General features: G+C 46.9%; 1 protein-coding gene across 3 annotated transcripts in view; it reads right to left on the reverse strand.

Moving 5' to 3' along the window:
- Nucleotides 1-27,258, reverse strand: part of CPZ (carboxypeptidase Z) — a 150,426-nt gene that overhangs the window by 103,434 nt on the left and 19,734 nt on the right. For 2 of the 3 annotated variants that reach the window (XM_088461746.1, XM_088461745.1), the window contains exon 2: nt 5,770-5,799. In XM_088461746.1, the coding sequence (XP_088317872.1) occupies nt 5,770-5,791 (22 nt within the window). In that variant the 5' untranslated portion in view covers nt 5,792-5,799. Of the gene's footprint in view, nt 1-5,769; nt 5,800-19,396; nt 19,819-27,258 lie in introns of those variants that run through there. The other variant, XM_088461744.1, reaches the window with a different exon arrangement.

The following is a 27,258-nucleotide window of genomic DNA, read 5'->3' on the forward strand; positions in this document are numbered from 1 at the left end:
CCAGCCGGCCCTTTACTTATGACACAGGCGCACTCTTGGCACTACTTTGTTGATGCACGTGCGGCTACTGCGCACACAATTCACAAACACAGAAAATAATTTTTTTTTAGGTTTGGACTGGAGTGTACTTTCGGGGGTTACAGCACCCTTAACGGTCAAGCCAGCCGGCCCTTTACTTATGACACAGGCGCACGCTTGGCACTACTTTGTTGATGCACGTGCGGCTACTGCGCACACAATTCACAAACACAGAAAATAATTTTTTTTTGGTTTGGACTGGAGTGTACTTTCGGAGGTTACAGCACCCTTTAACGGTCAAGCCAGCCGGCCCTTTACTTATGACACAGGCGCACGCTTGGCACTACTTTGTTGATGCACGTGCGGCTACTGCGCACACAATTCACAAACACAGAAAATAATTTTTTTTTAGGTTTGGACTGGAGTGTACTTTCGGGGGTTACAGCACCCTTAACGGTCAAGCCAGCCGGCCCTTTACTTATGACACAGGCGCACGCTTGGCACTACTTTGTTGATGCACGTGCGGCTACTGCGCACACAATTCACAAACACAGAAAATAATTTTTTTTTTGGTTTGGACTGGAGTGTACTTTCGGGGGTTACAGCACCCTTAATGGTCAAGCCAGCCGGCCCTTTACTTATGACACAGGCGCACGCTTGGCACTACTTTGTTGATGCACGTGCGGCTACTGCGCACACAATTCACAAACACAGAAAATAATTTTTTTTTTGGTTTGGACTGGAGTGTACTTTCGGGGGTTACAGCACCCTTAACGGTCAAGCCAGCCGGCCCTTTACTTATGACACAGGCGCACGTTTGGCACTACTTTGTTGATGCACGTGCGGCTACTGCGCACACAATTCACAAACACAGAAAATAATTTTTTTTTTGGTTTGGACTGGAGTGTACTTTCGGGGGTTACAGCACCCTTAACGGTCAAGCCAGCCGGCCCTTTACTTATGACACAGGCGCACGTTTGGCACTACTTTGTTGATGCACGTGCGGCTACTGCGCACACAATTCACAAACACAGAAAATAATTTTTTTTTTGGTTTGGACTGGAGTGTACTTTCGGGGGTTACAGCACCCTTAACGGTCAAGCCAGCCGGCCCTTTACTTATGACACAGGCGCACGCTTGGCACTACTTTGTTGATGCACGTGCGGCTACTGCGCACACAATTCACAAACACAGAAAATAATTTTTTTTTTGGTTTGGACTGGAGTGTACTTTCGGGGGTTACAGCACCCTTAACGGTCAAGCCAGCCGGCCCTTTACTTATGACACAGGCGCACGCTTGGCACTACTTTGTTGATGCACGTGCGGCTACTGCGCACACAATTCACAAACACAGAAAATAATTTTTTTTTAGGTTTGGACTGGAGTGTACTTTCAGGGGTTACAGCACCCTTAACGGTCAAGCCAGCCGGCCCTTTACTTATGACACAGGCGCACGCTTGGCACTACTTTGTTGATGCACGTGCGGCTACTGCGCACACAATTCACAAACACAGAAAATAATTTTTTTTTGGTTTGGACTGGAGTGTACTTTCGGGGGTTACAGCACCCTTTAACGGTCAAGCCAGCTGGCCCTTTACTTATGACACAGGCGCACGCTTGGCACTACTTTGTTGATGCACGTGCGGCTACTGCGCACACAATTCACAAACACAGAAAATAATTTTTTTTTAGGTTTGGACTGGAGTGTACTTTCGGGGGTTACAGCACCCTTAACGGTCAAGCCAGCCGGCCCTTTACTTATGACACAGGCGCACGCTTGGCACTACTTTGTTGATGCACGTGCGGCTACTGCGCACACAATTCACAAACACAGAAAATAATTTTTTTTTTGGTTTGGACTGGAGTGTACTTTCGGGGGTTACAGCACCCTTAACGGTCAAGCCAGCCGGCCCTTTACTTATGACACAGGCGCACGCTTGGCACTACTTTGTTGATGCACGTGCGGCTACTGCGCACACAATTCACAAACACAGAAAATAATTTTTTTTTGGGTTTGGACTGGAGTGTACTTTCGGGGGTTACAGCACCCTTAACGGTCAAGCCAGCCGGCCCTTTACTTATGACACAGGCGCACGTTTGGCACTACTTTGTTGATGCACGTGCGGCTACTGCGCACACAATTCACAAACACAGAAAATAATTTTTTTTTTGGTTTGGACTGGAGTGTACTTTCGGGGGTTACAGCACCCTTAACGGTCAAGCCAGCCGGCCCTTTACTTATGACACAGGCGCACGTTTGGCACTACTTTGTTGATGCACGTGCGGCTACTGCGCACACAATTCACAAACACAGAAAATAATTTTTTTTTTGGTTTGGACTGGAGTGTACTTTCGGGGGTTACAGCACCCTTAACGATCAAGCCAGCCGGCCCTTTACTTATGACACAGGCGCACGCTTGGCACTACTTTGTTGATGCACGTGCGGCTACTGCGCACACAATTCACAAACACAGAAAATAATTTTTTTTTTGGTTTGGACTGGAGTGTACTTTCGGGGGTTACAGCACCCTTAACGGTCAAGCCAGCCGGCCCTTTACTTATGACACAGGCGCACGCTTGGCACTACTTTGTTGATGCACGTGCGGCTACTGCGCACACAATTCACAAACACAGAAAATAATTTTTTTTTGGTTTGGACTGGAGTGTACTTTCGGGGGTTACAGCACCCTTTAACGGTCAAGCCAGCCGGCCCTTTACTTATGACACAGGCGCACGCTTGGCACTACTTTGTTGATGCACGTGCGGCTACTGCGCACACAATTCACAAACACAGAAAATATATTATTTTTTTAGCACTTGGGGGGAGCACCCCTGATGGACAGAGCACCCCCTGGACAACACTACAGCACCCCTTTAGGACTGGGACACTGCACAGGACTTTGGAGTGGACACAGCCCCTATGGAGAACTGACTGCACAACACAGTCCAGCCAGCCCCTATGGACTTTGAAGTAGTGGACACAGCCCCTATTAACAACAGCAGCACAGCACAACACAGCCAGCCCCTATGGACTTTGAAGTAGTGGACAACAGCAGCACTACACTACACTACACTACACAGCACTAACTCCCACCCTCCCTCTTCACTGTCCACAGCCGAGTGAGAAAATGGCGCCGACGCGGGTACCTTATATAGGATCCAAAACCCGCGAGACTCGGAAGGCGGGATGATGACGTTTTGCCTCGATGTCAGATCCGAGTCAGGCGGGAAAAGTCGAGCCTGACTCGGATCGGACTCGGATCGGGGGGGCTCGGGGGGGTTCGGATTTCAGAAATCCGAACCCGCTCACCCCTAATATATATATACATATATATATATACCGTGTTTCCCCGATAATAAGACCTACCCTGAAAATAAGCCCTACCCTTACTTTTGTAGCCCGGTCTAAAATAAGCCCTACCCCGAAAATAAGACCTGCCTTTTTTTCTTTTTGAGCTGGGAACGCTGCAGAGACCAGCGTGCCCAGTCATGCAGTGCGCGGGTGACGTCATGACGTCACCCGCACGCTGAGGATCCTGTGCGGCCGCGCCTGCTGGATCATATTAGATCCAGTCAGCGCGCAAGTGAAAGGGACTTCCCGGACGGCGGTGACTCAGGTAAGTACCGTACTTGCACTGCAATAAGGGGGCCTGCATAAAGGACACTGCTACAGGGGGGAGGCCTGCATAAGGGGCACTGCTACTCAAGGGAGGCTGCATAAGGGGCACTGCTACAGGGGGGGGGGCCTGCATAAGGGGCACTGCTACAGGGGGGGGGGCCTGCATAAGGGGCTGTCAATGTTAGTTAAAATAAGACCTACCCCGAAAATAAGCCCTATGGTGTTTTTTGGAACCAAAAAAAGAATAAGACAGTGTCTTATTATCGGGGAAACACGATATATATATCCTCATGCTATATATATATATATATATATATATATATATATATATATAAACAAAGGTGTCTTCTTTCTGAGGGAAAAATATGTAAATATGGGAATATGTACTACATGGATTCAGCTCATTATTGTTATTATTTATACTTCCTTCCCATATGTTGCTCTCCTACTGTGGAAATGTATTCCGTGACTATGGTCTGCCAGATGTTACATGAACTTGACTTTGTAAACCTTGCAGTCTGTACACTTGTGTTTTGCTCAGTCACAGCTATGCAAGGTATGTAGCCTACTGATAAGCACTGTACTATTAGTACCCCACGCTTCTATTAACCCTCTCCACTCTACCTGTCTCAGGTATTGGATTCAATTATCTGCCGAAAATGCTGCTTCACACTGTGGAGCATTTCTGAAGTTTAATTCTAGTGTAATAGAAATTGCCATTTTTATAATTCTGAGTGATAGAGTAGGACTTGCAGAAAATTGGAGTCCCTTTAAGGTACCCGCTGTATGTAAGTGGGTGCATACCCCACAAGTTACTGGCTTGAACTGGTGCATCTATTATATGTCAAAATTGTGTACCTGCTGTACAGTACATACAGTAACAGCATTAGGCCCTGTGGTCATCCTGCAACTTATTCTGCCTGGTAAATATAGCAAAAGCTGGTTAAGTTATCTTTCTTGTGGACTGACCTCCATCACACATCGGTGGCACCTATATCAACACCTACAGGATCTGTGTTTAATGTTTTTCACATTTGTCTCTTAGGTAAAGCACTGTCTATTTGTGTCCTAAATCATTAGTTTCCACAGGAGATACAAGAAGTATTTTACCCATAATAGTCTTCCTACAGTAGTTCACTTTCTGTATGGCACAGGAAGTACTTTCAGTCTTAAGTATTTAACCAGACCCAGTACACACACCATCATGCTTTGATAAAGACCACAGGAGGTCGAAACGTATCAACAGCAAGTGTGTGTACTTACCATAACCAGACCAGAGATCAGGAGTTTATAAGCATTGGGATCCTTGTGAATGACCCCTTAGGAAAATCCGGACTTGTAAGGAACTGTTTACCTAGGGTTTCGAGTGACCATTCTCTGGGTACGTTTCTGTCTCCTATTGTATATAATTGATTATTTTCCTCCCTTTTTATAAGAGTAATACATTCGTCTTTTATTCTTCATCATTGTATTGTCCCTTTCTTTCAAGGGTAATTGGACATAATTTTAAACATGTCTTTAATAAATGTGCATTTTTATAGCAAAGTTGAGTTCTACTTTTCACAATATTAACCACTTACATTGACCTTTTTATTAATTGTTTTCCACATTTGTACCCTTTATTTTACAGTACTACCTCCCCTCCCTAACCCTCTAAGCGCTAGAGTTGTTGTCCAACCAACTTGTTTTCTTATACTGGGGGAAAACCTCCTGCTATACACATTTTTGAACCTAACCACTATACTGTATTCTGATTTTGCACCTCATCAGCCACTTGTTGCTGACTTTGGCCATATTGACTATGAACTAGATTGTCAGTCGCCTACATGCGCCAATGAACATCTAGGTTTATGTGTTTGAGATCTGGGGGCATCCAGGTACCGGTAAAACGGCTTACTTTATCGTCATAATATAAGAGCTTTATTATCAGTCTTTTGTTAAGAGATTATAGAGAAGGAAGGCAGAATAGTATAGGGGAAGCAGAACTCTGGTGACCTCTTATTGCTGCCTTCTGTATGTAAGCAACCTTCCTGTCTTTTACCCAATACAGAACTTAGACACACTTTTTCTTGTATACAACATAAATGGAAAAAGATTGAGGTTAGAGTCTCTTTAATATGCAAAAGACTCACCTTTTGCTGTCGCAGGATCCATGCATCTCCCTGCAAAGAACAAAGGAGAAAGGTTTATAACACAGCTGACTAAATGTGGCCATACACGGTGAGATTCAAAAGTTGGTCAGATCAGTTGTACGATTTCCCTTGAAAATTCTTCCCTTCAGATACAGGACGATTTGTATTTAAAATGCAACTATTTCACATAGGACCATTTGATTGATCAATCGCATCACATAATGTGTGTCAATTCCTACACGATCAGTTGAGATCTCTCTGCAAAATCATCTGATCTGCGATCCAACTAGACGATGGCGGGGACGCGCATCGAGGTCGCAGAAGACTCAAAATACAACTATTTTCATAAGATTGGTCTGTCCAACCTGTAGAAACTGCCCAAATCGTGTGATCAATCGTCCCGTGTATGGCCAGCATTACACTCGCCTAGACCATTGGCGTATTTAGTAAAGTTATACAAGGCGTATGATATTATTATATTCTGTGAGTACATAACACTAATAAAAGCTGATATCTGCTTACATCACATAACTGATCTTTGATATTACATATGATCCCATTTATCCATTATATAAATTACCTAATCTGCCTGGCTATATATTATTTAGAGTGGCAGTTTGGTGGGTGCATTCTTCAGAAATGTAGTTTCTTTGCCTGGAAAGCTTATTGTATGAGAGATATAAATCTCCAAACTACACACTACACTTCGTATGCAGAAAGTCTGCAAATCTTGTGTAAATCTGTCATTGAGTAACACACCCAAATGTAGACCCCAAAGAACCTGACCAGTCAGATGCTGAGTTAAATGTGCACAGTCCTTAGACCTGCATCAGTTTTCAAGGCTCACCAAGAAGATGGTTTAGGGCAGGAAGCCATCAAGGCTGGGGAAATTACATGTACTCTGTGAAATTAAGGAATGCTGTGGAAAATAAGTAATATTTTTAAAAATAACACCAAGTTCTATATAAACATGCACGCAGGGGCAGACTAATCCAATTACTGCAGGTAAGCAGCACTTCTTCCAATCGCCTCCCCTCCCTCTCACCTCACTCCACAGCGGTCCAGGGGCTGGGACAGCGGGTGGGAAAAACTTTCTGAGCTGCTCCCTGCTGGAAGCACGGTGTCTGTTGCTGGCATTGGCCATAAATGTTTTTTTTTTTTTAAATACCGGGCAGCACTGAGCAACTCCAGCAGAGTGCCCTGACGCTGGCCTGGCTCCGCCCACCCCCGGCTGTGCGCACTGCACAGCGTGACGTGAGGACAGAGGTCACACTGCGCAGCCCTGCACCGGCTGGAGCGCCCACCCACCCCTCTACATGGCCATACTGTAGTTTCCCTGATAAACATGATAACGGTCAACAAAATATAACGAATTAAAGAGAATTCAGATTCTTCCTCAGTTGCTGCAAATAATATCAGAGTTTCATTCCTCAGTAGTTAAAGATCACCAAGCGCCGCACCAATCTGGTTATCCCAGCAAAATGTAGAAGATGGGCCCTCGCTTTATGTTATGAGCATAGACAGCTGTTGATTAGACAACAAATATGATTATTGACCGGTTCTACACGCGCCAGAAGGAACCAGAGACAGCTGTTCTGTGGAGGATGTGCCCTGGTCTTCCAAAAGGTCGGCACCCCTGTTCAAAATCACAAAGGGAGGGCTGATGGTAGTGTGCGGCCCATTATTGCTAATGAGACATGCACACTAAGGGTACGATATCTATGAACGATATAAACGATAATGATTTCGTTCAATGATATATCGTTCATATCGTTTATTTTTATGCAATGATCGACCAACAATGCGCGTTCCCACATGAGCGATAACAATATCTATGATCATCCAAACATGCAGGCCAACTTGGACGATATTGTCAGCTTTGTCTGTTCAGAGATGTGTCAGGATGACTTCACTGAAAGATATCTTTCAAGTCATTGGTGGTACCGTGTGTATGCAGCTTTACACCTCTTTAGATATGACTATGAACTAGGGGTGTGCACTGGCCACTTTTCGTGTTTTGTGTTTTGGTTTTGGATCTGGATCTTTCTTCGTGTTTTGGATCTGGATTGGTTTTGCCAAAACCACCCTTCCGTGTTTTGGGTTCTGGGTTTTGTGTTTTGGATCTGTATTTTTTTGAAAAAAAGCATAAAAACAGCTAAAATCACAGAATTTGTAGGTTTTTCTGCTCCTATGCTATTATTAACCTCAATAACCTTAATTTCCACTCATTTCCAGTCTATTCTGAACACTGAACACCTCACAATAGTGTTTTTATGTCCAAAAGGTTGCACCGAGGTAGCTGGATGACTATGCTAAGCGACACGAGTGGGCGGCACAAACACGTGACCCATCTAGGAGTGACACTGCAGTGGCAGACAGGATGGCAGTTAGAAAAACTAGGCCCCAAACTGTACATAATGCAAAGAAAAAAAGAGGTGCAAGATGGAATTGTCCTTGGGCCCTCCCACCCACCCTTATGTTGTATAAACAGGACATGCACACTTTAACAAATCAATCATTTCAGCGCCAGGGTCTGCCACAAAACTGTGGCTGAAATGATTGGTTCGTTTGGGCCCCCACAAAACAAGCTGGCAATTAATGTGTCCCTGCACAAACTGGCTCTACGGAGGCAAGATGTCATCCTCATCCTCCTCATCCACCGATTCCTCACCCTCTTCAGTGTGTACATCCTCATCCTCACAAAGTATTAACTCGTCCCCACTTGAATCCACCACCACAGGTCCCTCTGTACCTTATGGAGGCTGGTCTCCCTGGAAGAGCTGATAATTCATTTTGATGAACATCATCTTCTCCACATTCTGTGGAAGCAACCTCCTACGCCTTTCGCTGACAAGGTTCCCGGCTGCACTAAACACTCTTTCGGAGTACACACTGGAGGGGGGGCAACTCAGGTAAAATAGAGCCAGTTTGTACAGGGGCCTCCAAATTGCCTCTTTTTCCTGCCAGTACAGGTATGGACTGTCTGACATGCCTACTTGGATGCTGTCACCGATGTAATCCTCCACCATTCTGTCAATGGTGACAGTATCATATGCAGTGACAGTAGACATGTCAGAAATTGTTGCCAGGTCCTTCAGTCTGGACCAGATGTCCAAACTTGGTCCTGCCTGCCCTGCATCACCGCCAGCGGGCTGCTTAGGATACCTAAGTTTTTTCCTGGCAGCCCCAGTTGTGGGAGAAAATGAAGAAGGAGCCGTTGACGTGTCACGTTCCGCTTCAGCTGACAGTGTGTTCACCAGCAGGTCTTTGCACCTCTGCAGGCTTGTGTCGGCCGGAAAGAGAGACACCACATAGGCTTTAAACCTAGGATCGAGCACGGTGGCCAAAATGTAGTGGTCTGATTTCAACAGATTGACCACCCTGGAATCCTGGCAAAGCGAATGAAGGGCTTCATCCACAAGTCCCACATGCCGAGCGGAATCGCTCCGTCTTAGCTCCTCATTCACTTTCTCCAGCTGCTTCTGCAAAAGCCTGATGAGGGGAATGACCTGACTCAAGCTGGCAGTGTCTGAACTGACTTCACGTGTGGCAAGTTCGAAGGGCTGGAGAACCTTGCACAACACGGAAATCATTCTCCACTGTGCTTGAGTCAGGTGCATACCCCCTCCTTTGCCTATGTCATAGGTGGATGTATAGGCTTGTATGGCCTTTTGCTGCTCCTCCATCCTCTGAAGCATATAGAGGGTTGAGTTCCACCGCGTCACAACCTCTTGCTTCAGGTGATGGCCGGGCAGGTTCAAGAGTGTTTGCTGGCGCTCCAGTCTTCGGCACGCAGTCGCTGAATGGCGAAAGTGGCCAGAAATTTTTCGGGCCACCCAAAGCGTCTCCTGCACGCCCCTGTCGCTTTTCAGAAAATTCTGCACCACCAAGTTTATTGTGTGAGCAAAACATGGGACGTGCTGGAATTTGCCCAGATGTAATGCCCGCACAATATTGGTGGCGTTGTCAGATATCACAAATCCCCAGGAGAGTCTAAGTGGGGTAAGCCACAGGGCGATGATTTCCCTCAGTTTCTCTAAGAGGTTGTCGGCGGTGTGCCTCTTACTGAAACCGGTGATACACAGCGTAGCCTGCCTTGTAACGAGCTGGCGTTTCTGAGATGCTGCTACTGGTGACGCTGCTGCTGTTGCTGCGTAAGGTGATACATCTACCCAGTGGGCTGTCACAGTCATATAGTCCTTAGTCTGCCCTGTTCCACTTGTCCACATGTCCGTGGTTAAGTGGACATTGTGTACAACGGCATTTTTCAGGACACTGAGGACACTTTTTCTGACGTTTCTGTACAGTCTCGGTATCGCCTGCCTAGTGAAGTGGAATCTAGACGGGATTTGGAACCGGGGACACACTACCTCCATCAATTGTCTAAATCCCACTGCACTAATGGCGGATACCGGACGCACGTCTAACACCAACATAGCAGTCAAGGCCTCAGTTATACGTTTTGCTTCAGGATGACTGCTGTCGTACTTCATCCTCCTCGCTAAGGACTGTTGGAGGGTCAATTGTTTAGTAAAAGTAGTGGTGTTCCTACTTCCTCTCTGGGATGATGAACGACTCCCAGCAGCAGCAACAGCGGCAGCGGCAGCAGTAGGCGTAGCAATGCAGGATCCTCCGGAGGAATCCCGGATAGGAGAGTCAGTCATGCCAGTGACATGGCCTGCAGGACTACTTCCGATCCTGACTAAGGAGGAAATTGACGAGGAGGGAGTTGACGGTGTGGTTTGCAGGCGCTTGGATACAACAGGACAACGGGATTTAGGTGTCCCTGGACTGCTTACGGTCTTAGCCAAAGTTTCTGAACTTGACAGTAACTTTTTATGAACGCGCTGCAGGTGCCGTATAAGGGAGGATGTTCCTAGGTGGTTGACGTCCCTACCCCTACTTATTTCACCTTTACATATGGCACATATGGCAAGACAGTTGTTGTCCGGATTTGGATAGAAATATTGCCAGACCAAAGAGGTGGAATGTTTGGTCTTCTGCCCAGGCATGACCGTGATGGGCTTTTTCATCCCACGGACAACAACTGTCTCCCCCGGAGCCTGATTTAAACAAACCACATCACCATCAGAATCCTCCTCGCCAACTTCCTCCTCAGCGCCAGCTACACCAGTATCCTCATCCTGTTGTACTTCAACAGTGACATCTTCAATTTGCATATCAGCAAGTGGACTGTGGGTGCTCCTTTCAGCACTTGCAGGGGGCGTGCAAATGGTGGAAAGAGCCACCTCTTCCCGTCCAGTGCTGGGAAGGTCAGGCATCGCAACCACCACCACACTTGGACTCTCCTTGGGGATTTGTGATATCTTCTTAGAAAGCACAGTTCTTCGCTGTGCTTTTGCCAGCTGAACTCTTTTGATTTTTTTAGTGGGAGGAGGGCTTCCATCGTCATGTGAAGCTGAACCACTAGTCATGAACATACTAGGGATTGACCTTAGCCGTTCCTTGCCACTCCGTGTCGTAAATGGCATATTGGCAAGTTTACGTTTCTCTTCAGCTGATTTAAATGTCTTTTTCAAGGTCATTTTCCTGAACTTTGCCATTTGGGATTGTATGTGCCCTCTACTATGACATTGGGCATCGGCCTTGGCAGACGACGTTGATGGCATGTTATTGTCTATGTCATGACTAGTGGCAGCAGCTTCAGCACTAGGAGGAAGTGGTTCTTGATCTTTCTCTATTTTATTTTTATCGGAGAAAGTTTGGTCCTCCATTTATGTTATATCAATTTGATATATACGTGCGGCTAAACACAGAAAATAATTATTTTTTTGGTTTGGACTGGAGTGTACTTTCGGGGGTTACAGCACCCTTAACGGTCAAGCCAGCCGGCCCTTTACTTATGACACAGGCGCACGCTTGGCACTACTTTGTTGATGCACGTGCGGCTACTGCGCACACAATTCACAAACACAGAAAATAATTATTTTTTTGGTTTGGACTGGAGTGTACTTTCGGGGGTTACAGCACCCTTAACGGTCAAGCCAGCCGGCCCTTTACTTATGACACAGGCGCACGCTTGGCACTACTTTGTTGATGCACGTGCGGCTACTGCGCACACAATTCACAAACACAGAAAATAATTTTTTTTTTGGTTTGGACTGGAGTGTACTTTGGGGGTTACAGCACCCTTTAACGGTCAAGCCAGCCGGCCCCTTACTTATGACACAGGCGCACGCTTGGCACTACTTTGTTGATGCACGTGCGGCTACTGCGCACACAATTCACAAACACAGAAAATTATTTTTTTTTTGGTTTGGACTGGAGTGTACTTTGGGGGTTACAGCACCCTTTAACGGTCAAGCCAGCCGGCCCTTTACTTATGACACAGGCGCACGCTTGGCACTACTTTGTTGATGCACGTGCGGCTACTGCGCACACAATTCACAAACACAGAAAATAATTTTTTTTTTGGTTTGGACTGGAGTGTACTTTCGGGGGTTACAGCACCCTTAACGGTCAAGCCAGCCGGCCCTTTACTTATGACACAGGCGCACGCTTGGCACTAGTTTGTTGATGCACGTGCGGCTACTGGCCACACAATTCACAAACACAGAAAATTATTTTTTTTTTGGTTTGGACTGGAGTGTACTTTGGGGGTTACAGCACCCTTTAACGGTCAAGCCAGCCGGCCCTTTACTTATGACACAGGCGCACGCTTGGCACTACTTGGTTGATGCACGTGCGGCTACTGCGCACACAATTCACAAACACAGAAAATAATTATTTTTTTGGTTTGGACTGGAGTGTACTTTGGGGGTTACAGCACCCTTTAACGGTCAAGCCAGCCGGCCCTTTACTTATGACACAGGCGCACGCTTGGCACTACTTTGTTGATGCACGTGCGGCTACTGCGCACACAATTCACAAACATAGAAAATATATTATTTTTTTAGCACTTGGGGGGAGCACCCCTGATGGACAGTGCACCCCCTGGACAACACTACAGCACCCCTTTAGGACTGGGACACTGCACAGGACTTTGGAGTGGACACAGCCCCTATGGAGAACTGACTGCACAACACAGTCCAGCCAGCCCCTATGGACTTTGAAGTAGTGGACACAGCCCCTATTAACAACAGCAGCACAGCACAATACAGCCAGCCCCTATGGACTTTGAAGTAGTGGACAACAGCAGCACTACACTACACAGCCCTAACTCCCACCCTCCCTCTTCACTGTCCACAGCCGAGTGAGAAAATGGCGCCGACGCGGGTACCTTATATAGGATCCAAAACCCGCGAGACTCGGAAGGCGGGATGATGACGTTTTGCCTCGATTTCAGATCCGAGTCAGGCGGGAAAAGTCGAGCCTGACTCGGATCGGACTCGGATCGGGGGGGCTCGGGGGGGTTCGGATTTCAGAAATCCGAACCCGCTCACCCCTACTATGAACCCATACTTCCTGAAACATGTACACTAACACATAGCTCCCGAAACCCACTAACATATACTGTACTTCATGAGACATACAGACTAACATACATATCCCGAGACACAGCCATAATTCTTGAGATATGTTCACTAACATATTCATCCGGAGACATGGCCACTAACATATACTTCCTTAGACATTCTCATTAACATATTCCTAGGGCCACCGAAAAGAACCTCGGGGACCATGGTGCGGCCGGCTTTGGCTGCTCCCAGGGTAAGCATGCAGCTTCGGGAAAATCCAATGTTGTACAAGCAGCCAAAGAAATGTGTGTCAATGGGGATTACTATTAAAACCTTTTGGTACACTCAGTCATTACCCTATCTGTCCACATGACCATCGTCATGGTTGGGTACCCATGGGAGGATTGAGTACATTGAAAACCCATCCCTAGCTTAGTTTATTAGACCTCAATTTAACTGCATATAACTATTTCATAAGACAATGGGGGATATAGATCAAGCAGTCTAAAGGTAAAAAATGGAGAAGTTGCCCATAGCAACCAATTAGCTTCAGTCATTTTATAAACTGCCCCAGATACAGGTGACTTAATTAGTATCTCAGTCAGTTTGATTTAACAACCTGAGCTCAACCCTGGATATCTCTAAAACCTGAAATGTTGGGGAGCCTTGAGGACCACTTTTGGGAACCTCTGGCCTAACCCTAAACCGAACCCTAACCCTAATACTTACCTTCGGGATCACAGCCACCGGGATTGTAGTGCCGGGATTCTGACCTTTGTTGGGATTCCAGCGTCGGTATTGTGACCGCCGGCATTGTGTGCCAACTACATCCCGTTTTCAGTAATTCCAGGCAAAAATCTTATCATGGGTTTAATGGTTCACCCACTGGGTACAATTACTCAGTACATCTAAATTTACCCCTGTAGTGCATATAAGCAATTAGGCCACACAGTACAACCTCGTTTATAGTTTACGGTAATGATTATTATAAAATACATTTTACTGTTGCTATTTCTCAAAAGTAGTCACCTGAAGGAGTTACAAAAGCTGGCGTATAAGTTTCTAATGATATATTTATAGTCTATAAACCCTAATCAGCCCTTTCTTCATATGAGAAGGTCCCTTTAAAAACAGCTCACTCACCCCGGAGGATGATAACAATTACTTTTCACAACAGAGAATTGAGCAATAAGTGGGAGAAACGATCCAGGGAATGGGAAGAAACAACATAACTTGTCAACACAGTTTAATAAATGAGTTCCCTGCTGTCGTCAGTCTGAACTATGCTTCAAGGGGGGAAAGGAGAAATTAGGTCACAGCAATGGAACTTATCTACACGGTCATCGTCTGCACTCTGTACACAACTAATCACATTAAAATGTGTTTTGGAAAAAACAGGTTTAAACTTGAACATGCAGGACTGCGCGTCTAGAAAATGTCTCGGCTCTCTAGCAATCCATTTTATAGACTGTTGTCAGTCACAAGGCTATCTCTACAATACAGTGACCTGATGTGCCCAAAGTATGCCCACAAACCATACTTACCGACATTCTGGCAGCCGCACCCAGCAGGCCCGCCAAGAGCCGCGCCAGGCCCAAGTAAAAGGGGAGTGGCCTAATCATGGGAGGCATGGCCATGCCCCCTCAGCCTGGCACTTAACCAGTGGGGGGTGCGATCAGCTTGATCGCTCCCCCCACAGGCATAGGAGACTGCTGTGGCTGCTCCTTAGCAGCCGCAAGCAGTCTCCCAGTGCAGCCCAGCACACAGCAGCGTGTGCTGGGCTGCTATGATGTAATAGGGGTGGGGAGCGGTGCCGGACACGGACCCCTGCCGAGCCCCTCCAGCAAGCCCGGGACCGGGTAATTAGTACTTGCTCCCCCGCCCAGGGGCGCCGAGAGGGAGGGGGGTGCGGGTACTAATTACCCATGCCTGGGCTTGCTGGAGGGGCCCGGCAGAGGCCTGGGTCCGGCACCTCTCCCCCTCCCTCTTACGTCACAGCAGGCCAGCACATGCTGCTGTGTGCTGGGCTGCACTGGGAGACTGCTCGTGGCTGCTTTTTTTTTTTCTAAGGGGGCGTGACCACGCCTCCCGCAATTAGATCACGCCCCCTGTCACCTGGGCCCGACGCGGCTGTCGGTGGTCCTGCCCCCCCTTGATAATGCCGATATTATCGGCATTATAAAGCAGGGGGCGGGGCTACGATGATGCGATTCAGCGAAAATCACTTCATCGCACCCCCAAACCGCCCACTTTCGCGTGTGTGCGGGGACATAGGGGGTTGGCGGCCATCCCGGGGGACTTGCCTACTCTTGCGGGGGGCCAAGAGCAGCCCCCAATTTTCGGGAAGCTCCCAGCAGTACCAGGAGAGTAGGCAAGTATGCCACAAACCCAGGGGCGACTTATAGCACTTTTCCACCAAAATCCCAGGTCCAGTCCGGGGCATTGAACACAGGTTTCAAGCCATGTCACAGCGGCTTGAACCTCACTTCCACCGCAGACTGGACCCGGGATATAGCTGGGGCTTACCTCATCATCTCCAAGCACCAGAAAATGTGGCTCTCCCTATGCTATAAACGGGACCCGGGTCTAATGACACCCGTTTCCACTGAGCTTTACCAGGGTTTTACACAAGTAAAACCCTGCTCGAGACCCGGGAAGAAATGTCAGATCAAGAATTTTTCCTAGGAGCCTTTTCCACCAAGCCGTGACCCGGGTTGACACGGCAATAACCTGGGTTTTTTGCGGTGGTGGAAAAGGGGTGAAGGGAGAGGGCCCACGGGTAGTGTCCCAGCGAGGCGCATGCACATATACCCAGTAAAATGGCGGTGCTGCCATTTTCCCAGTGATTTTTTTTATTGCGCTTGTGCTTTTCTCCAGGAAAATTAAATAAACCTCTGGAGTAACACATTACCCTGCTCACCTCTATAGTAACACATTCCCTTCCCTCGCCTGTCTTGTAACACATTCCCTTCCCTCACCCCGTAGTAACACATTTGATTTCCCCTCCCTCACCTGTGTAGTAACACATTCCCCTCCCTCACCTGTGTAGTATCACATTCCCTTCCCTCAACTCTATAGTAACACATTCCCATCCCTCATCTGTGTAACACATTCCCCTCCCTCACCTCTATAGTAAGACATTCCCCTCTCACTGCTGTTGTAACACATTTTCTTCGCTTACCTCTGTAGTAACACATTCCCTTCGCTCACCTCTGTGGAACCTGTAGAGATGAGCGGTTCGGTTTTACCGCTCATCTATACTTAGGGGGTGGTGACCCGGCATATGCATATGTCGGGTCACCTTACTACAGCAGCGGCGGAGGTAGGGCAGAGGGAGGGGGCACTGTTGCAGCAGGCAGCCAGGAGGAGATGACCCGGCCCTGTGCTCCTCTGATTGGCTGAGGAGAGCAGGGAGAAGGCAGGGAGACAGCTGTCCTCCCTGCTTTACTCCAAACAGGCGGCTCTTTAACGCGGTCCTGAGATGGCGATTGTATTTGTAGAAGCGAAATGGAAAGCTGAGCTTTCCAGGCTTTTATTAATTGCTCTCCCCATACTAGTGTATGGGGAAGCTATTCTGACACAGAGCTGGGGAAATCTGAGATTTCTCCACGGTAACCCCTTCTTTGTATAGGAGGAAGCAGTGAAAAGCCCTGTTATCATTGATAAAGGGCTTTTCAATGCTCCATGAATAGACCCCTTTATCTTTTGCCCAGAAGCTGCAAAACCACCCTTCCCTCGCTCCCAGGCACTTTAAAAATAAAAATAAAAAAACTACTCGTATGTGAGGCCATGGCCAATCTGCCCCTTGTTGGTTGATCAGGCGCTGGATGGGAGCTTGGTGAAGGTGAGGATGGTCCTAGAGGCTCCTCCTGGCACACACCATAGTTAAAGTGCCTACACACTTGGCGATGTGGTCACGATGCAATATCGTGTCCGATTTCCCCTTGAACTCTCCCCAGCAGCTCCCCGGCAGTCGTGGGCACGATTTGGTGCTGTCCAATGTTACTAAAGATCTCTCGTGCCTCCTAACTATTCCAGTGCATCGTGACTGAGATTGACAGATCTGCCCTACAGCACGGCAGATCTGAAGATGTGATGTACGACCTGCGGGGACACGCATCGGCATCGTGATCGTGAGTGAACATTTTACATGATTTGGGCATATTTTACACAATATGTCATCACGATGCGTCGGAATCGGGCAAATCATGTAAAATATCGCTAAGTGTGTACGCACCTTTACAAGCCCTATAAAATCAGAATTACAATACAACACTGCAAATTATAAGTGGTGCTAGGGATGACACATCTCAAATGTAAATAACACAGGAAATCACAAACATTCTTTAACAAGGTGAGAACATGTTGTGCTATAATCACCGGAGGTTAAAGATTTAATTGTCCAGGTAAATCCTCCACATTCCAATTAATGGACAGTAAGACAAGTCTGAACAGTCACTAGTTATCTGGACATGTAATTAAATAACTTTGCCATCTCCACTAATACAATTCGGCATCAACTACCTATTACACGTGTCCTGCCGCATTACTGTATTAATGTAGAGTTTCATCATGCGCTAATCCTGCACCTGGAGGCATTTCACTATCCTGGCTTTGTGAATGAATGCAGGGTCACTGGGATCACTAGTTCAGAATATCCAGAAAATTTATTTCTGGGTAAAAATCGCTACTAACAATGTGGTCATTAAACTCTGTTATACCCTCTGGCTATGTTTGGGTAGAAGGAATGAGCTCTGGGATAACTCATCACACAGAGAACTATCTCTAGAGAAATCTTGAACTTAGGTGAAAAGACACATACAGTAACAAAGCTTTAATTTAGCGAGTGTGAAATTTAGTGTTTAAAATTATCTGACCCAGCTGAATACACTTGTTGCACACTGCACTGACAAGAGTTAGGGGCCCATTTCTGAACAGCATTTTGCGCAAAATCTTCCGAAAACACAAATTTTTGATGATTCCTGCAAAATTGAAGTATCCCCAAATGTACAGTAGGAACTGGTGACCACATCATATATGGGAGATAACTGCTGTGGCCCCCTCCTTCTTCGATCACAAAAACAAGCCCCCTAGGTTTTATGGCGGGCGGGGGGTTGTCAAATTCTAAAATCTACCAAGATCCGAAAGCAGCGCCAAAAGCCAGGGCCGAAGCTAGTGTAGTGCGGCCGGTGCCATCGCACAGGGCACCACAGGGCAAGGGGCGCTGTTTGGGCTGTCACATTTCTGTTTATTATCATTCTTGCTTGTAGCTTCCTCGTATTTCATCCCCAGCATCTCCTGGCCTCCCCTATCTCTTCCCTGGCCATTACCCATGAGGCCATGGTCCTTTTTTGGGTGCATTATGTCCATTTGAAAAATGAGGGGGGCGCCAATGCTCTTTCTGGCACAGGGCACCAAAAAGTCTAGTTACGGCTCTGCCAAAAGCTACCGCCATCTTTAGATGCCGTTAGACGTTGTAACCTACAGTATGTGCTACATTTTGCAAAGTTTGCAGATGTGTGGTCCAGTGACAGTGCATGTACAGTAAGAATGCCAGGTCCAGGCCCGGAAGTAAACTGATCACTGTCCTTTTTACACTACGCAGGTGTTCTTTGCACCAAAAGTTCATGTACCATTGCTGGATGTGCGGTGATAAGAATTTATCATTATCGAGGCTAAAACACGAATAAACAGAAATACGCATACTGTACAGCACTGAGTGCAACTAAATTACTCTTCTTAAATTTAGTTTTCGTGGCATGAGATACATATATATATATATATATTTATATATATATATATATATATATATATATATAGCTCTAGCTATCTATCTATATTAGACATCTTATATAATACACAAAGTCAGGGTGAAAATAACACTGTATATATTGACTTACAGACAGGTTCTGTTAGGGGTAAATTTACTAAGATGGGAGTTCTATTTAAGAAGTGATGTTGCCCATAGCAACCTATCAGATTCTACTTCTCATTTATCTAGCACCTTCTAGAAGATAATACCTGGAATCTGATTGGTTGCTATGGGTAACATCACTTCTTAATAGAACTCCCATCTTAGTAAATGTACCTAAGAGTAATGATACACACGTGTCAGTCAGGTACCACACTTCTACTAAAGTAGTATATATAAGTTATAACACTGAGCTAGTCAACACATACAATCCAACAGCTCATCATTGTGTTCTTACCCAAGGCTCGATCTCCTGGGGGGCAGCTTGGGGAGCAGTGCAGGACCCCTGCAAGGAGGGTAAATAAGCAGCCCAGCAGCATTGGTTGCCTGTGTCCTGCCATGGTAGCGCTTAGCAGCAGACTGATGTGGCAGATGCAGTGGTATAGGGAGTTATACACACACAGAGCCTGGGCTCTAATCCTACAGGCAGCCAAATTGCTCACGTATTACAATGAATACAGTACGTCCCCTGGGTCATGTTACAGATGCAACTTTAGTTGGCTGCAGATCATCCTTTGCAGTGCATATGACCCCAGTTCAGCCGATAATGCTTCTATCTGCACATAGAGGAGTCATTCATCCCAGAGATGTGTATGTATTTAGGAGAAGTCTGCTGGAAGTGCAGGGATCATGGGCTGCCTGTGACTGAGAGTTATTGTGTGAAGGAGGCAGAGATTTCATTCACTTATATATAGAGCTTGCAGGGAATGCACACTAACTGCTCCCATCCCCAGGTTACAGCAGTGCACAAATGCTCAGTCAGAAACAACAAACCACTCTGCCACAAAAATGCTCCCACATTCTTGCTGCGCAACTGTAACCCGTTAGGATACTTTGCTGCAAAGCCAAAATGTTTAACCCTTTAGCGGGCAGAGGCATGTGCCTGTATTCTTCTCAGGTGACTACATCGTTGCGAACAATGGACCTCATTCAGAGGCGCTCGCAAAAAGCGAGCGCTCGCTCTGAATGAGGGCGGCCGCTTTTTTAAAAAAATGCCGGCCTCCTGTGATCACCCACAGCTTTTGCGAGCGGCCAGGTGAAGGTCGCGACCATCGGGCTTGCGACGAGACTCTGCCGCAAGCCCCAGTGCCTCGTCTGCCGCAAGCCCCAGTGAGCTTTCGGCTCTAATAGAGCCGGAAGCTCACTACTGACATCACTGGTGATGTCAGTAGGGCCGCCCACAAACGGCAGGCGTTCCTTCAGGGACGCCTCCGTTTGTCCAGCCACCCCCCCCACCCCATCTACAAAACGGGGCGACATCCATCCCGTTTGTAGTGAGCCCCGGAGCGAGTGAATTTTTCACTCGCTACGTGGGCGTCCGCCGCAAGCCCCAGTGAGCTTTCGGCTCTAATAGAGCCGGAAGCTCACTACTGACATCACTGGTTATGTCAGTAAGGCCGACCACGAACGGCAGGAGTTCCTTCAGGAACGCCTCCGTTTGTCCAGCCACCCCCCCACCCCACCTACAAAACGGGGCGACATCCATCCCGTTTGTAGTGAGCCCCGGAGCGAGTGAATTTTTCACTCGCTACGTGGGCTTGCGCAAGCCGCTCGAGCGCAATGCACAAAAATCGACCCGCTTGCGAGCGCTTGCAAGCGGGTCTGAATGAGACCCAATGTACATCCTGTGCTGGGAATAGATAACACTCTAGTTCACTGCAATAATATATAAATAATATATATTGTTTCTAATGCCTAATTTCCGTGAATCCCTTCCTTTTACTGTTTATGCTGCAATCAAACCCATTGAATATATGCCACATTTTTATAGGGGTACCACATTTGTGTGATTTATTACAGGCCTCATGTAGGTCCTCATTTAACAACGAACCTAAATACTAGTGGCATATTTTGTTTAGTATTGGAGTCATACAAACGAATACACCGCTGGTATCCATCATTACTTACCTTGCCGGCGAGGTACGGCGGGGTCCTCATCTCAGCTGCTGGCAGCCTATCGTTGCTAGCGATGGCCTACATTGTCAAGCGCGACGGTTAGTCTGTGCATGTACATGACTGTATAACCCTGGAAGGCTTCGCTGAAGCCGGAAAAACTGCTGCTGGGTTCCCATTGCCGGCATCTAAAGATGACGAGAACGACGCAGTAACAAACAGCCGTAATCTTAAGGTGCCTACACACATAGCGATATTTTACACGATTTACCCGATTTCGACAAATGGTGACGAAAAATCGTGTAAATTATGCCCAAATCGTGAGTGTCCACTCACGATCACAATGCCAATGCGTGTCCCCGCTGGTTGCAATTGCATCTTCAGATCTATCATGCTGTGGGGCAGATCTGACAATTTGGGACATGATGCACTGAAAAAAAAGAAAGGATGCACGATGGATCATTTGTACATACACCAAATCGTGTGCCAAATCATGGAAAGGACTGCTGGGGCGGGGAGGTTCAAGGGAAATCGTACACATCGTCGGATCGTGAGCACATCACTATGTGTGTAGGCACCTTTAGATTACCGCTGTTTGATAAATTCAGAAAGGATGACAGCAAGTGCTAGAGGAAGTAGCAAGTGCTAGAGGGATTAAGCATGGTTAACTGAGGCTCTTAGGTTTGAACAGGCTCTTAAGTTTATATACATGTAAAACACAGGCTTTAAAATTGTGTCACTGTGTTGTCCTGACGGGGGCTAGGGCTACAGGCTGCTGCTTTGTTGTCCATAAAGGGGCTGGGGCTGTAGTACATAATGAGGGGCTTCAGTAATCAGTACATAATCAATATGCTGGGGCTGCAGTACATAAAGGGCTGCTGCTGTGTTGTCCATAAAAAGTTGCTGCTGTGTTGTCCTGTCCGTCAAGGGGCTAGCGATGCAGTTCATAAAGGGGTGCTGTGTTGTCCAGAGGGGGTGCTCTGTCAATCCAGTTGTGCTCTTTCCCAGTGTAAAATAAATAAAAGTTAAATACAAATATCATTCCACAAAAAGTAAAAATAAAATATCTTTTTTTTAGGTTTTTTTTTGTGTGTGTGTTAGCTACGCTATTATTGTTCAGTGACAATGCCGGCCAGACCGCAGTTTATCATCCACAAATTTGTTACTCTGCAGGTGGTCCGTCCACACTCTGCAGGGGTGCTTTGTTGTCCATAAAGGGGTGCTGTGTTGTTCATCAAGGGGCTGCTGCCAGGTTGGGTATTGCTTTTCTAGTGAAGTGGAATCTAGATGGGATTTTGTAGCGGGGACACAGGACCTCAATTAACTGTATTATTGGCGGATATTGGACGCACATCTAATACCAGCATAGATGTTATGGCGTCAGTGATCCGCTGTGCAACTGGGTGATTGCTGTCATACTTGCTCCCCCTTGCAAAGAATTGTTTAACAGTAAATTGTATTTTAAAGTACTAGTTGTCTTCCTGGTCGCCTTCTGGTATGAAAATCCACTCCCAGCAGCAGGCATAGCACTCAAGGATTCTTCTGGGGCAAGGACTGATGTGAATGATTTAAATATTGACTGGAAACTAGTAGAAATTAATGTTGTTGAGGTTAATACTGTAGGAACAAAACAAAAGCCCAAAGTATGTGATTTTAGCAGTTTTTATAAATGTAAAAAAAAAAATTCAGAACCAAAACAAGCAAGGGCGGTTTTGGCAAAACCAAATCCAGATCCAAAACACGAAAGAGAAACAGATCCAAAACCAAAACACGGGGGTCGGCGCACATCCCTAGTGCATATGAATGTGCAAGGACTAAGATGAGCATCTGTAGACGCTGTAATACAGCCTGGTGCGTCTTTAGGTGCCACCATTGGTCGCACCATAGAAACTTGCACCCATTTAACATTTATACACAGCCCCTTTAGCACTCACTAAAGTGGTTATGTCATCCTTTCTGTATTTAACAAACACAGAAAGGATATGTTTGTTAAATACAGAAAGGATGACTCTCACCATCTTTAGAGAAGCCTTCCAGACACTGCCTGGTCCTCGTCGGATTAATCAGTCATGCGCATGTGCAGACTGACCGTCACGGATGTGCATGACAGAGTAACCCATCGCTGGTAGCAATAGGCTGCCAGCAGGTGAGTGGAGAACCCCGCCAATGAGAAGGACGTCTCTGGACCTCACCGGCAAGGTAAGTAATGATGGATACCAGTGGGATAGTCATTTGTATCACTGCAATAATAAACAAATTATGCCGCTGTATTTAGGTCAGTTGTTAAATGGGGCCCTGAGTATGGCCTTCAAAGTGAATGATTGACCGTACACTTCAACGACAGGCCGGTGGCACTCCTGTAACATAAGACAGACTATCTCCATACGTCTGTATAGCTACTTCCCAGCCACCGTCCAGCACTTTTCCGATATATCTCTCATACTGTGCATCTTAATCACAACAGTGCCTTTGTGCGTACTCTCTGGTTTTTCGCACGTGCGCAGTAGCAAAAAATCTATTAACTCCATCATTGCATGTTGCTCTGCATCAGGCCCATTGCGTGATGTCGGGTGATCATACACTTTTGCCCAACTACTGTATTTTCAGCATAAACTGTTATGTATCTTTCAAATTAATTTATCTTGCAAAACGTTGATCAAAGTCTCTGTCACTATAAGTAGCACATTTAAATCAAAATGCATTGGCGTTTCATAGATTTATTTATTTACTATCACATGTAATCACTCACATCAGTCCCTGCCTCATTAGAGCTTGCAGTCTAAGGGCCTGATTCAGAGCCACTCGTAAGCGGCAGCTCGCTCGCTCTGAGCGATGTTTGCCCAACTGCGCATGCGTACGGATCGTTATACGCATGCGCGAACCAGACAGTGCGGCCGAAATTCATGTGCTCGCAAAATAGCGAATGCCTGCTAATTTGAGTGACAGAAAGAGGCGTATGTGGGTGGTAACAGGGGAAGGTGCTTGAAAACGGGGAGTGGAGATCCGATCGCAGGCGTGCTTAAAGGTCAAAACGGGCGTTTTATGGGTGTGCATATTAAAAACAGCAGCGTCATTGACCACGTCACTGGGTTATTTTATAGCCAGAACTGCTCGCAAAATTGTGGTAGCAAAAACCAACCCCAAGAATAGCGAGCAGTTCATACCCTGTTCGATGTACTCGATTAATCTAATAAATAGCGGACATGACGTAGGATGCGAGCGGCCAGGGGGCGTAGTTTCCTAAAAAACGACCGCAAGTTTTGTACGCTCGTTCAGACATAGAGGCGTGAACAGACCGCAAACAGCGAACGGTTCATTTGAATAGCCACCCCTATTTTCTGGACGAGCGAGCGCTAATTGCGTCCGGCTCTGAATCAGGCCCTAAATTCTCTACAACATACACACAAAGGTTGGGGTGAATCAGCAGCTGGTTTGCCTAGCATGTTTGGGCTGTGGGATGAAACTGAAGCAACTGATGGAAACATACTGTAAGCAAACATGGGGAAAACATACAAACTCCTCACAGACAGTGCATTATTAACTGGTTCATCTTAGCTACCTTTAAATTGTAGTTTTTTCTTATTGCCATAGGAAAACACTGAGATGCTCTTCCCACGCTCTGACCAATCAGAGTGTCCCAATCTATTCCTATGGCAGCGAGCGGCAGTGAACTGTAACTTGTGCCGGGACCCGGTAAGAGGTAGTATTGTGTTGACTATGTTTTGGTTTGTTTTTTTCAAGATTCCGGGGATACCTACATGTGCGAAGAGGACCCTTTCTATACAGATATGTGAGTAATAAAGACGGGCGTAAGGGTGTGTGAGAGAGTTTTATTTAATCATTTACTTTTGTCACAGTGTATGTGTGCCTTCTCATTTTTTAAATATGTTTTTGCACTGCAGGTTTGATGGGGGCCCTGTCTGCCAGGACATGCTAGCGCTTGTGGTTCTCCAAATACTAGCATGCCATGGTAGCAAGGGCATAGCTACAGTAGGTGCAGGGGCTGCAGCTGCTACAGGGCCCGGCCCTCCTCCTGCACCCAGTTATTGCATTTCTATTACCAGAAGTGTGCCTCTGCAGGGCGGCTCTGCCTCCATCTCTCCTCACTGGGAGGAGGCATGGCTGTGTGTGGCTACAAGTTTACCCATTCACTCATGTCTGTAAGGAGAATAACTGCCTGGCTGGTTTATTAGTGAATCATAGCTTTCTTTAATACCACTTTATGGGGCCTATTCATCATCGGAGGCCGTGTGCTCAGGTGCGGGGAAAGGTGCGGGGACAGCTGCTCTGAAAAGTAGCCGCCCCCTCGGTTAGTATCGCAGCTACAGAAGTATTTGCATTACTTACCTCCTCCCCGTCGTCCCGGCTACACATGCGTGACCCGAGGTATAGTCTCTCTTATCCTAATGTGTATGATATAACGAGACCATTAATCAATACTGCTCCTAATGTTTAACTGGGATCTCGTTATATCACCTACAGATGTGTCCATGCTCATCTAACTTCAATACGCCACACAGCGCGACTTGCCTGGTGTGAGCTAGACACCAGGTCGCCTGCAACTTTGCTAGGGTCGGGCATCATCGCAGTACGATGCTACAAGGATGCATCAGCAGACTGTGGTGATTAATTGGATGTGCGACACTTGCATATCTGTGTGCACCTGTATATGAAACACCAAGGAACTTGGAATGAAAAAAGCTCTGACCGCTACATTGTCGCACTTCCTATACAGATTCAGAGACTCAGACGCACACAGATATACAAGTGTCGCATATCAGAGTCTCATGGGACCTGGCAAGCCAAGAGGGGCTTTGTGGCTGGACTGTAGCAAAGATGTGTAAGGACATATCTGTACCTTCCAACTGTACCACTTTGGGAGGGACAGTCCTGCTTTTCAAGGACTATCCCGATGTCCCAACCATGAGCCGCAGTGTCGCGCAGTGGGGTAAGGGGGAGTTTGAGGGGGCAGTCTCCACTGCTCTGGATAATGGGTGAATAGATGTCGTGCGCGTGTGCAACGCATCTACACAGTGCAGGGTTGGGTTTGGGGGCAGTCCAGCATACCTGAGAGTGATTTTAAAAAAAGTGCATGCTGCAAGGACATAGCCCTCTTTCCCCAAAAAGTCATGGCCCCTCTTCGGGAGCGTGCTTTTGACGTGATGAAGGAGTCTGTCCTCTGAAATCCCGTACTGTATGGTGGGAGGTATGCTATCAGCATAGACATCTCCTGCAACTTCCAGGAGAGTAGGTAAGTATGCACATAGGGCCTGATTCAGCAAGGAACGCAGTTGCTTATACTCACGCAATGGGCCGATTAATTTGCACTGCGCATGCATATGCATCGGGAACGGGAGGTGGTCGGGCGAACGCAGGCATGCCAGTGCATTTCATCTCCGTTTCATGGGCATGCATAAATTAGCCACTGCGCTACCAGTCGCAGCTGGAGGACTCATAGCGTGCGCAGAAGTAAGCAATTCCTGAGTGAGGTCTGGGCTTCCTTAACTGAGTGCATGGGTCCGATGTTACTCAATGTTACCGATTGTTTCGCTATGTTGCCCTAGTATACAGATGTGAGTAAGGAGAAGTGGGCGTCCTTATGTCAGGCTGCGTACAAAATGTGAATGCACACATTTACATATCACCACTGATACTAGCAACTGTGGTGCGTTCATATACGCAGAATTGCGTCCCTTGCTGAATCGGGCCCACAGAGAGAAAGCTGCACAGATCCTAGGGATCTGTGCATTTCTGTACACAACTCATTGCTTTGGGTGTTTTTGACGAGGGTGGAAATCTTTGTAAATCTGTCGGTTGCTATTCTTTTCATGAGGGAAATTTGTGATGGCAATTTCTGTTCTAAAGTGTGGTCTCTCAGAGTTTTTGCTGTGGTTTTGAGCTTAGTTAAACTCCTTTCAGACATACCGAGATTCCCGGGAATTTGGCCTGCCTCGGCCAAATTCCCAGGATGTCACGTATGTCTGAAAGATACCTATCCGGGAACACGTTCCTGGGTAGGCGACCCTCCAATCGAACAGAGAATTTTCCAGAACTTTAAGTCCCGGAAATTACCCTGCTTATGTCTGAATGGTGCTACCCAGGAATTTACTCCCGGGCTTCACCAAACAGCTAGTGATTGGCCGGACATGGCTGCCTGTTGATGACATCATCAGCGGCAGCCGGAGAGGGGAGGACAGACGCCACACA

This window comes from Taudactylus pleione, unplaced genomic scaffold (genome assembly GCF_031769625.1).
Source record: "Taudactylus pleione unplaced genomic scaffold, aTauple2 ptg001091l, whole genome shotgun sequence".
NCBI lineage: Eukaryota > Metazoa > Chordata > Amphibia > Anura > Myobatrachidae > Taudactylus > Taudactylus pleione.